Genomic DNA, 12753 nt, shown 5'->3' with positions numbered 1-12753 from the left:
GAATTTCCCCCCCCCCGCCCCCGCTGCGTTCAGCACTTTGTATCCCCAAAACGGAGCGAATTTCACCGGCTCCGCTGACGGGGCGGCGGGGCGGGGCGGGGGCGGGGGCGGGGCCATTCGGCCCCGCCCCCGCCCCCGCCCCGCCCCGCCGCCTCCCTGCCCACCCGTCACGTGCGTTAGCGACAGCCGCCGCCGGCGCCCATTGGCGGAGGGGCGGGGAGGGGCGGGGCCGGGGCGGCCGGCCCGTCAGCTGCGGCGCCGCCGCTATAACAACAAAGGGCTGCGCGGAGCGCCGGGGGGAGGGTGGTCGGTGCGGCCGCGGAACCGAGAGCAGCGCGGTCCGGGTGAGTTTGCTTGGCGTGGCTGGGGCCCTAGCGCGACTGCCGGTATCCCGGCTCACGCGCGACACGGTGTGACGGTGTCTTGTGGTGGTCCGAGCGTCCCGGGCGAGGCGGTGGAAAAGCAGCAGCAGCAGCGCGGAGCTTCCCGTTTTTCCCTGCTTCCATCCCGGCTTCTCTCTCTTTCTTGGAAAACACCGAGGACGGGAGGGGTTTGCCGTTTGCCCGAGCAGCCGGTAGTCACGTCCCCCCCCCCCCCCACACCCAGCGGCGGGGCTGGGCTCCGGAGCGCAGCCGGGAAGGTGCGCAGCTGCTGCGGGCTCTGCCGGGTCACCCGCCGGCTGCGCTGAAAGCGGCTTTTTGGAGCCTCCTGGTGGTGGTCGAAAATCTGCGAGCTGAGGGCATGGGCAGATGAGCAGCCAAGCTCTAACCGAGAACTGCAAAAGTGATTTGGGAGGAGTGTCTTTTTTCCGTGTGCTTTTTTTTTTTTTACGTTCTCTGTTTTGTTGTTGTTAGTATGTGCCTCATCTCCGAAAGAAAAAAAAAAAGGTTTTTATACAACAATACAGTATTGTTGACGTGCCTTGGAGGTGTTATCTGTAACAGCCTTTTATCATTGCTGTCACTGAGTCAGTTGTTCCTAATCTTGTCTTTTCTTGCAGCTGATAGTTCCTCTCTGAGAACTGCAGTACCTCTCTCATTTGCCTCCTCTAATGATGGCCCTTGATAACAGCGTCACTTCTTGGTCCCCATCAGACTTGCACAATAGCATGCGACTGTGGTGTTTTTAAAGGCACTTGTCCAAAGGGATGTCAAAACATCAACCAGTTTCTAAATGATTCAGATGGTTTACGTTTTTTTTTGGACCTTCCTTGGTGGGGGAAGGGAAAATGGAACAACCTGCTTTTCATCTACAGAATGACATTCATGGGTCAAAAGCTGTAGTTTGTTTAGCTTATGTTCTTGGGAACAATGATCTCCCTTTTTCTTGTTAGAGGTTATTTATTTGATGTTCCTGTTGTGCCTATAGAGCCTTAATATAGGAGTGTGAGCTCTTATCTTGCTCCACTCTACACACAGAACAAAAAGACAGCCCTTGCCTGAAGGTGCTTCCAGTCTAGATCTAGGGAAGAGGCAACACATGTGTGTGGGAGTGCAGGGAAAGCCAGTGCTGATCAGCAATTATGCTATGGCTTGCTAGTTAGCCTAAAGAAAAAAACTAAGCCCTTTTGTTCCTAGGCCGTGTGCCAGAAGAGGGTTAGGGATGGATGTGGAAGATAACTGGAAAGCTACAGGCTTCAAGCTTTCACTTAGAGTCCATTTCATTATCCGTGGCAAGCTCTGTCTATAGTTAAAGCACTCAGGCCTTCTCCAGAAGATGCTTGGGAACACCGTGGGCATTTGGCTTTTCCTCAGGTAACCCACTCAGGACTTAGTGGCCTTCATGGTTGAAAGCGTTTACTGCTAGTAACCACTGAAAACTGAACTTTACTGCAGTTAAAAGCCACTTCAGCCACTTCTGCTAGCTGTGAATGTGGAAGGGAATAAATGTTTGCCTCTTTCTTCACGTAATTGACTACTGTTGTCATTTTTCCTTCCCTCAGTTAAGCCTTTCCGTTTTTTAAATTGTATCACTTTTCTTTAGACTTCTGATCATTCCTCTATATCTTTTAGAGTGCCCAGATGTTTCATGTTCAGGTGTGGGCCTAAAAAAAACAGCCTTTTTTCACTGCTGCAGCTGAAGCAGTGGTTTCTAGTCTTGTATTTTCCTGCAGCTGATTGTTTCTGTTGAAGAACTAGAGTGCATAACTTCATGAGTTGCACTGTACCTTTTCATATTGCTTCTGAAGACTCCTTTAAATTCTATTCCTATCCTTTTGTGCTCTTTGAATGAGGAGGTAGCTGCTTAAATGTCTAAAGGAGTGCTAGTGTATGGAGCAGGTGCTTGTTCTTGCATTGAACAGATAGGTGATGGGGTCTGGTGTCCTGGGGCAAAATGATGTAGGAGGCCAAAATTACCCTTTAATGTGGCCTGAGGATTATAGGGTGAATCAGGGTATATTGGCCTTCAATAATATTTTTTTTTATGGGTTGTATCTTCTTTTAGTGTCTGAGTTTGTCTAGTGTAGTGTGTCTCCCTTTCTCTTTCTGAATGCAGACACTCATACCCTCTTACATGCATATCTTATTTCCTATTTAATTATTAAACAGGTATTTAATCTGTAATAATTCTGATATGCTGTGATAATTCAAATATTACTATAGAGAAGTCAACTTGTAGTTAGATCAGTGAATACTTTGCACATATAGTCTTTACTTATTCAGCTACTTTAATGGCTTCTACTTTTTGGCTCATACATAAATATTCAAAGGCTGTAAGCATGCTGATCTGAGGTGGTTAAACATTCAGCTTCTCTGTAGTAATGGGATTTTTTCATCTGAACTGCCAAATGTAGAGTTCAGGCTTATGGTGACTAATTACATGTAGATTTAGGGAAGTGTATTGAGAAATGAACATTGGCTTTAATTAAGTATATGAGTTACTTTTCCTGATTACTTAGACTTACTGTACATGACTAGTTGGGCACTTGTGGTGCAAATGATCCCACCAGTAACTATGTAGTGCACTCTGAACCTGAAGAGGGGACTTGCCTTCCTACTGCATTAACTTGTAGGCAGTGGCTTTGAAATGCATGCAACGGGAGGGAGAAGATGCGCTGCCCTGGGCAGCCTGGGAGCCCTCGAAAGAGTCTCTGGGAGAGGTGTGAGGTTGTGTCAACAGAGGAGATGCCTTGTCTGGATCAGAAAAAGTGCACCTGCCTTTTGTATCTCTCTGACCAGGGGGAAGACAGGCAGGGATCTGGGGAAGCACCTAGGAGAGCATACGCACAAGGCTTCTGTGCAAAAGTCCTCTCCTCCCATAGGAGAAGGTGGGGACTGACAGCTGAACAGACCTTTGCACGGGGAGGAGGATCTAGAGGAAGGCATTCTGCTCTGAGGAGAGACCTAGGCTGCTTCTGTGTGTATCTAGCTGGGAGGGAATGGTGAGTGCTAGAGAAGCTGCCTCTCCTCTTAGGGAAAAATATTCACTTGTGCCTCAGACTGCACTAATGAGAGGGTTTTTAATTTGTTCCCTAGGGATGTTACCTATTGCTTTGTCATTAAAACTCTGTCATTGTTTTTTGCAGGTTTCACATAAACTGTTTACCAGTCATGCCTCTGCATGTGCCGTACCTAAGCTGATAAAGCATCTATGCACTTTAATCTCAAGTCTATGCCACTCTGCTAGTACAGTGTGAGCTGTGCCTTGAACCTTGAATATAAAGACCTGCCAGCCAAAGTCTTGTTCCTGCCTTAGTAATGTTCCAGAGGTTAAATAACATGCTCATGGGAGAGATTAATAGCTTGTCCAGCCAAGAGCCAGAGTTCAGTGAGAAAGAAGACGATGAGTGGATTCTGGTTGACTTTATAGGTAAGTTGTCTGTCAAATGTAAGCTCTGCCTGGAAGCCAGTAGTTTGGGAGAAACTTTACCCAAGCAAAACCAGTGTGGGTTAGGGTGTAAGGTGTCTTCCAAACAAATGTACCAAAGCACGTTTTGTAAACTGATGAGGAAAAATGATGTCAGGTTTATAAGCCTGACATAGGCTTCAGCAGAACCACTTGTACAGATAAAATATATTTGACTTATTATGCAATTGTATTGCTTTACTGATAACAGTTGTTTTACGTGTCTAGTGTGGGTTGTCAGGGAACTCCCTCTTCCCCTCCCCTTGCTTTTTTAAAAAAAAAGTCTACATGCTGATAGGGGATTATTTCTGTTTCTGTGTTTTTCATATCCTGTTTCTGGCTACCTGCAACCTTGGTTTTTCTTGAACTCCTGCAATCACCATCATCCATGGGTTCCTCTCAACTGACTGATGGCCACCTACAGCAGACACTTGCACTAATTGCTCTGTGGAGGCAGTGGACATTGCTGAAGCATCGGCCGTGGATGGCTCGCCTGTCTTCTCTTGTTTACCATCTCCCTTGGAACACTTGCCAGAGGCCAGCGAGTCTTGCTTCATTCAGTTTGAGTCGTGTCCCATGGAGGAGAGCTGGTTTATCACCCCACCCCCATGTTTTACTGCAGGTGGATTAACCTCTATCAAAGTGGAAACCAGTCCTATGGAGAACCTCCTAATAGAGCATCCCAGCATGTCTGTGTATGCTGTCCACAATGCCTGTCACAGCCTTAATGAGACTGGGTGTGGAGATGAGGAGTTTCACAGCCCAGGTAGTCCCAGGTATGTCTGACTTCTCTTGTCAAAGAGCTCTGTTGCTGAAAATATCTGGTTTCTACTTGATCAGCTTAGACACTTAATACTGAATTTTCCAGCTTATTTCAGAGCACGTGAATAAAGCATGAATGCTACACAAGGTGGGTAGGGGTGGTCAGGGCTGCCTGCCTGCTTAGAAAAATGTTATGCAAGATGGCTGTGCCAGGAAACAGTTGGGTATGCTGTTTTGACACTGCAATGAATATTTATTGAGCTTAATTGTTACCTTGTAGAATATGCTTCAGTCCTGTTGAAACTGGTGGCAGTTAACCATATAGCTGATAACATAAATTTGAAAGCACTTTGCCCCTTCCATAGCTATGTGTATTTTTCATAACCATTGGTCAGTACACTTTTAGTCACTTTGTGAGATGAAAGAAAAAAAAAATTACTTTAACTGTCCTGACAGGGAAGTTCTATTTTGATATTTTTTTTGTACTTCAACCTAGTGACAGATTAGGACATGATTAAATTTTTCCACAAGTGGCTTGTGGAACTAAAGCAAACTGAAATATTCCACAAAACCTTTTTCCCTTCAAGGTAAAAAATTGTACTGCAAACTTCTACCTTTAGCAAGGTAAGAAGTTATCTCGTTTGATTTTTGGGGTCCTAAAGATCCGGACATGTGGAATTATTGCAGATGCATGTTTGCTGTGCACGGCTTCTTTGATGGTAACTGTCCAGTATATACAGCTATACAAGTATAATATACATAGATACATACAAATGGAGTACTTTTGCCATCATGACCACACACTTGCCCATGCATTCATTGATTTGGAAATAACTGGGTGTTTTGTGAATCCTGGTTAGTAACAAAGGCTTACTTTTCCTCCCATCTGGTGCTTACACTTGGAGACAATTGAAAATGAGAAAAAAATGACAGTGTAGTAAGCTTTGTTACACAGGAAAAAATTAATGTGGTGCTAAGGCTGCTGTAGGTAGGTGCCCATTGACTTTTATGATCACCTCCTTGCCATATTTAAAGTTCTTATTTCAAAGAAATGGGTGACTTTGAGATGATGTGTTGCTGTATAATATTGAAGTATAGTGCTGATACCACTGATATTAGAATACAGAGGACTTGTATAAATATTTGGGAAGGGTGGTTTGGTGTTAAGTGTCAAGGATCTTGCTTAACTTAAGTTGAGGGGAAGCTATAAGCACATAGCACCTTTTAAAACGAGAGTCCAAAGGAGTTAGTAACACGCAAAGTCCGTGTCTGACTTGTATTGGTGACTTGTGGATAAGGGATACTGGTATAAATTCTTCGGGAGAAGAATCCTATATTATACTATGTGGTACAGTTAAGCTGCTTTTAACATATTGGGAAGCTGAAGGCGTGATGGATCCTCAAGTGGTGTGTGATTAAGTTTTTTTCCTCACTGAATTCTGTGCTCTTGCTTCATCAAAGGATCTAGACTTTTGTATAGCTGTTATTTTGGGTGGCAGAACTGGGGGTAGATTTAAGTCTAAAGCTGAGGTAGACTGCAGAAACTGGGAAAATAAATGGCGCTGATAATGCATTAAGTTTCACAAGCTGTTTTTGAAGTGTCTGGTGGTTTAATGATTGGCCATTTAATATTGTAGGGCCAAGAAAAGCTGCTTAAGGCACACTGGCACAGTAAGTACTACTATTTTGGGACAGTGCTTTTTGTTTGATCAGGCTGCTAGCAACACTGCTTCTAGAGCCTTGTCTGCCAAAACAATACTGGTTGTAGGACTAACCTTTGTGCCAAATGATATTACTTGATCAAGCTTAACTACATCTGCTTTAACAAGGCAAAATACTAAGTACAGAAAAATTACCTAAATATTAACTGGGGCGGGGTCTGAATACCTTAATGTTCCTTGTGAGGTCTGGCTCTATAGCACAACTAGCAGGATGCTTATGCTTTCTAGCAAAACAGATGCTGGGGACACCGTGGTGAATGTATGTAGCAGCTGTCTGGCTTTAGACACAGCCCTACTAAAATGATGTTTTAACAACACTGATGGAGGCTCATTAGTCCTGTTCTTTTGATGACTGGGGCTCACTAGTGTTAGGCTACCGAAGGCAACCTCCAAGGTATCAAAATGCTGTATTAGAAGAGCACATGCGTGGGCTTCTAGCTAATTCAAACCACTTCTGCTATCCCAGTTTCACTTTAAGGTGACAAATAGAAAAGCATTGGTTTGCAGACCAGTGCTGAAGCTGTATTTGATAGGAGCAGGGGGAAGAAGCTTGAATATCTTCGGCCAGCAAGTTTAAACCATTCTTTTTCTCCTTTTGTGGAGTAAATCTATTTCTGCCTTTTAAATTCCTTTCAAAACAAAAGGATGTTGTATAAACGTCCCCCTGTTCATCAGGTTAGTCGCATTTTGCCATAACAAACTGCAATGCTTTGTATTAGCAGTTGATGCCCTTCTCTAGCTAATGACGCGCAGCAAGGGCCTGCTTAGGAAATACAGGTTCTAGTGACACAATATGGTGTGGCTTCTTAGCTCTTTACAGCTTTTACCTGTAAGACTTCGTTTGGAGTTCCACCTCCAGCACTGTTGAACATGTTAAGGGATTGTCTCATAGAAAACAGTAATGCCATATTTGCAGGCACTCATGTAAATTAAGCTAGTGTAATCTGCAGAGAAAAATGTTCACAAGGCACTGTGAATTGATTTGTGCTGCCTTACTCACTTGTTTCTTGCTTTGTGTTTCAAGTGCTAGGTTTAGGACAATATCCAGTTAATGAACAAATGAAAACGATCATGTCACACGTGGCTATTCTGGAGTCTGTAGGCTTCAGTCAGTCATGCCAAGCAGTCAAAAGCAAGTGGGTTTGGATATTTAAAAGAAAAAAAAAAGTAGAAGGTGGGAATATTCCCTTGCTGACAGGGAGTACTTTGCTCCAGTGTGGAGCAGAGGGAGGCAGAAGTGCTCGCTTCTATGCCAGGCACTGCAGGCCCCCAAGAGCAAGGCTTTAAGGGTGTACCATGGGCATGGCAGACTAGACTTATGTCTACAGAGACATCATACAATAAGTGCAAGTTAAGCTCTTCCAGAATAGACTTTATTATAGTCATACTAGTGCTGAAAAAAAAACAGACTTCTCAACAGACCTTGTGCTCATGCCTGAGCAAGCTCCTGGTCTTGCAGATATCTTTCCTGGGCACCACTGAGTTGACAGCTAGTTGTTGAGTCCTCAGTGGGGAGATAAGGCAAACAACTCTGGTGCCACTGGTCTCCCACCAACTGTGGCACTGAGACTTGGGATTTGCTTTGCTTTTAAAACTGCCAGACTATTTTTAGCTTTACTTTGGAAGCTTCAGGAAACACTGGTGATTGTTCTGTCAAGTAGGGAAGTCCTTTTTCAATATGTCAGTCCTTGCTTGCATAGGCTGCTAGTTTGTTTTTCACTAGTGCATGATGGAGTAATGGTTTGCCAAAACTGCTGACTCTCCACTCATGAAATCTAGAGGGCTAGTTGAGGAACAATCCTCCTAAGTTATTTCCTGTGTGTGTCACAACTGTTCTATCTTTCCCATTCCTCTGCATGAGCATTGTTTGGATTTACTTGTGTTGCTGGCCATCCGAAAACACTTTCATTAGTGCGTGGTTGTACCACCTATGTTGAAGATTATTTTAAACCAAAAGTTTGCCTAGTGGATAACTTCAAGTCTTCTAAAGCTGGAGCAGTGTGACACACATGGCCTTTACTTCTGATCTATATTGCATTTTGGGCTTAGGGAGGTGGAATGGGGAAGGAAGGGCACAATGGCATAACGCACCAAAAGTCCAAAGGCTATTGTGGTACCTTTGGGCTAAAAGTGAGTTAGCAGCACTACACATTACTTACTGGTGGTGTTTTCCTAAACTGGCTTGACCTCACCTCAGCCCAAATCTCTGCCCAGTAGAATAAGGGTGCCCTTTTGAGATTCTGGATGTTTATGTCCATGTTCTCCTATCTGCTATAGTTTGCACATCTTTCTGATGCACCTCAGTAGTGACTGATACCTGCTTGTTACATTTCTAGACTGGAGGCCCGAAATGAAACCGGACAGCGTGTTCACTGCTACGTCACAGCTCTTGCTACTCGTTCAGCTTTTCTGGAAAAAAACAAGAGCTTTCGTCCTACCCACTGGATAAAAGAACATAATGAAAGGCACTATCTCAACAGAAACAGTCTCCGTCGCCAAAACCTTACCAGGGATTGCCACTCTCGGCAAATCAAGCACAACGGACTGTTTGTTCACCAGCCTTGCCAGCGTCAGTTCAATTACTGATGGCTCTTGTGGTTTTAATCTATGGTCTAATTGTTTTTTAGATTGCTCTTGTTTTCATGCATAGGTAAGTGTGGTCAATATGAAGCTGATCATCAATCTGTCAAACACAATCGTAAATAGTGTTGCATTCATTTGAGATGACACGTAAATCTCCAAACATCTTACAGCAAGTCCTAGACGTTGATGTTAAATATCAATGTCTTGGAAGCCTATCAGTATGATAGCTTGTGTGCTGTTTTATAAACTAAGATGTATAGATGGGTTCTTAGTTGGTATTTTAAACAAACTGAACCGAGATGGAAATCAGTTACATTTTGCATTAATCAAAGTGGAGTTAGAAAATTTGAGGTTAGCCATATGCTTTAATGACCAGTACTTGACAGCTTGTGTGTCTGTCTGTATTCAACATATATGATTACTTTCTAACAAGGAAATACTATAGCTGCTGGTGGATATTACCTAGCTATGCTGAACTGTTACAAGAAGGGCATCTAATCTAAATTGCCTGGTACCTACTTGTGTTAGTGGAGTCTGTGTAGGTGTGTTGGGTACTTAATGTGGGTATCTAAAAAGGGTTACATGTCCCCCAATATTGTTGCAGTATGATACAGCACTGGTGTTACAGATGTGGTGTTACAGATGGAGTACCTCACAGTGGAGTGGAAGGAGAAGTGGACCTATGGGTTAAGTGCAGACGCACAACCCAGAGAGCTGAACTGGGTTTTACTTGGTACAGTTCAAGTTCTTACTCCCTTTCTCTAACTCCTTCTGTCTTTGAAAGATGTATTTCCCTTACCCTATTTCATTTAATATCTAGTCTAGTTAAAGGAAAAAAGATGGTGGATCCACTGTTCTTTTAATCCTGTCAGTAGCTGACTGCTCTTTAAAGAAGTCAGGCTGATGGACTGCTATTTCTGAGCTGCTAATTGCTGTTAGATTGTCTCATATTTACAGATTGAGAGTAGCTCAAAAGTACCTAGAAGGAAAGTTTTATCAAAAGTTCTCCTAACTTTCTCTCTTTCTCTCCCTATGAGAATGAAGTCTGAGTTAATTGTGACTGGAAATGAAGGGGCAGTGTGTGTGTTAGGGAGAAGAGCATGCTGGAAAAACAGTCTTACAGAGCTAAACACAGTGATAACAGGGTGTACAATGATTGAAATAAATTGATGGTGACTGTTCTCCTAGCCCATTGGGGCAGAAGGACTGGATAGCAATTCTGTGGGCCAACAGGAAGAAAAGCCATTCAAAACAAGTGGTTTTCTTAAGAACACTGTGCAAATATTTTGGAAGTTGGCAGGCACTTAAAGTTCACCTGTTAAAGTATGTTTTACACAGCAGCCATGTGGCATGCCAAACCCGATAGATCAATCTGGGAAGTAGATTAAATGGCTATGGAGGTGAGGAAGCAGAAATCTGCACTGAAAGAAGCAGGGGAAACGTAAGTAAGTTTATTCCCCTTTCTGTCAGTGCTTAATGTGACTTAACTTTTTCCCTTGTGTTTAGTGCCTAGGGCATTAAAGTGTTAACATTACATTCAACTATGTCTTCCAGTAGTCCTTATACAGGAGTTAGTATAAGGAATCATGTGAGGAGTCATTGAAATTAGGCAAGATCAATAATGTGAAGTATTCCAGGCCTATGAAGTATTTTAAGTTCAGCCAAATGCTTCAATTCCACTGAAGCAAAACCCCAACAGTTTGGATTGATCTTGATGTAGTGGTACTGCTGCGCATTTTGCAGCTGGAGTTGTTGTGGAACATGCTTAGTGTACAGGAAACAGCATTTATAAACTCTGTTTCGCTGGGATTAGTTAGGAGTGTTGCAAAGGGATGTTGACAAATACTTAAATGTATAAAAGCAAGAGGTACTTTCCTGGATACACTAGTCTGTTGTTTGGTGGTCTTTTTTTTTAGAGAGACGTTGGTGTCACATGGACAGTGAAAGTAAAAATTGATCACATCAGGAGTTTCCAAAACAGATTTTGTTACTACTCTTCTCAGCAGTATGTGCCCACGTCCATACAACAATTCTTCTGTGGTCCAAATACTCTGGTTTATCTGCAAATAGCTGTAGTTTCACCAGTCTCTCATCTGTTCACCAATACTCTTACTTGCCTCACATTATCTGCCTTTATCACTCCAACTTTTTGCCTAGCTTAAACTTCCTTCTCCTCACTGCCAACTTTCTAGCTCAGGAAAATACTTTGCTTTCCTGTATTACTTTTCTTCATATAAAAGTAACTACTTTCCTTCAGCTTTAATCTTCTTAAAGTGAAATGAAGGAAGATGGAGTCTCCACCTCCCTGTGTTGGAAGGAGTAAGTAATCCTTTAACTCTTCATGGGGAGATGGAGTTGAGAGTATAAGGCTCCCAGGCATTACAATGAGAGCCTTGGTCCGTTCTTCTCAGTAGGCAAGCAAATGCAACTTTAGACTGCTCCTAGAATTGGGAGATACTGATCTTTTTATACTACATTACTAGATGACTTTCTAGTGATGAAAACCTATATCTTTCAGGATATAAACTGTTTTGTTGCACAAAGCTGTGCTTCTCAATTTATAATATTGGAAACGTATTATTGTGTGAGATAGTACTGCATCAATGGCTTTTTGTTGATTTGTTTTACGTATTTATGTTGGTCTAGCCCTGTTTTGTGCCTGGAGCTATTGGGCAATTAGATTTGTTTTGGTTTTCTGTGTTAATAGTGAGCTGTGTGGCTTTTTACATGTTTTTTTGAATTGTATTAAAGTGTGTGTTTTTCCTTGTAAAAGTGGAGGCCTCGCACTGTCTCATACTGATTGATATTATGAAACTTGCTGAAACTGTATTTTCATATGTATTGGTCAATAGACAGATTTGCATTTTAAACTGTGCCTTCTACACAGCAAACTTGAAGATTCAAAAGGGACATTTCAGTTAGGATTAATACTGTACATCAGTCTATGCATATATGGCAGCTTCTCTCCAGAGCCACTTCTCTATTTGTAGCAGTCCTTTTGATATGGAAGAATGTCTGGCTCTTATTTTTAACAGTTTAACACAAGCTGAAAACCGACAAAATACAGCACTTTGCCAAAAAGTAGCATTGCTTAACCAGTGTGTATTTACTAAAGCGATCTTCTGTATCTTGTTTTCACAGTGCGTTCAGCGCGCTGTGGGGAGACATGATCTTAATTCTAAATAAAAATGGCCTGTTGAAAATTGTCAGTCCGTTCTTTACATTACAGGTCGGTCAAAATCCAAATGTCTGAGCACCCTGTTCAGGTGTGGTCAGTACAAGTACTGAGGATCTCAGAATGCTCACTCTAGTACAGAAGTTCCTCTGGAAATCAGTTTGCACTGCTGACCAAGTGACAATGCATGGTGTAAGTAGTTACGCATCTCTGCCAACTGCTACGTTTCCTGATCAGCATGCAGAAGTGCTGTAGGTGAACAGGACAGATAAAAACGCATGATCATGTAAAGCATGCACAGAGTGGGGAGAAGGTTTTTCCTTATCTAGGCTGAACCTCTCTTGTTTCAACTCATACCCGTTGCCTTTCATCCTTCTGTCATGCATCACTGTGAAGAATCTTTATGGAAGGCTGCTGTTAGCATTCAGGAGGTGGTAGCAGGGACAGGTAATCTGTGATGGACATAGAGATCCTATGCGAATGTCCAGGGATGGGATTAGGAAAGACTAAGCCAAGCCAGCTGCAGTTGGCCCTGGCAAAGGATGTAGAGGACAAAACGTCTTCCACAGCTGCAAAAGGAAGATTAGAGAAAATGTGGGTCTGTGACACATCCAAGACTGGTGAAGGAGCTGGCTGATGTCATTGTGAAGCTGTTCTCAATTATCT

The 12753-nt window shown here is 43.0% G+C and overlaps 1 protein-coding gene across 4 annotated transcripts; it reads left to right on the top strand.

Moving 5' to 3' along the window:
• Positions 1–265: 265 nt before the first annotated feature.
• TP53INP1 (tumor protein p53 inducible nuclear protein 1) lies at positions 266–12115 on the top strand. Of its 4 annotated transcripts, none has more exons than XM_086608759.1 (5): positions 266–344; positions 3527–3810; positions 4274–4622; positions 6246–6279; positions 8666–8735. In XM_086608759.1, exons 2-5 carry the CDS (start codon positions 3699–3701, stop codon positions 8681–8683), a joined length of 513 nt encoding a protein of 170 aa, XP_086464885.1. In that variant the 5' UTR covers positions 266–344; positions 3527–3698; the 3' UTR covers positions 8684–8735. The 4 variants fall into 4 exon arrangements, with proteins under 4 accessions (XP_086464885.1, XP_086464884.1, XP_086464883.1 ...); XM_086608758.1 differs by having other exon boundaries at positions 4271–4622; XM_086608757.1 differs by lacking the exon at positions 6246–6279 and having other exon boundaries at positions 8666–12115.
• Positions 12116–12753: the final 638 nt, after the last annotated feature.

The sequence above is a fragment of the Tauraco erythrolophus genome, chromosome 3, assembly GCF_009769465.1.
Source record: "Tauraco erythrolophus isolate bTauEry1 chromosome 3, bTauEry1.pri, whole genome shotgun sequence".
Lineage (NCBI taxonomy): Eukaryota > Metazoa > Chordata > Aves > Musophagiformes > Musophagidae > Tauraco > Tauraco erythrolophus.
The sequence above is the reverse complement of the archived record's forward strand: the minus strand, read 5'-3'. Positions and strand labels throughout refer to the sequence as shown.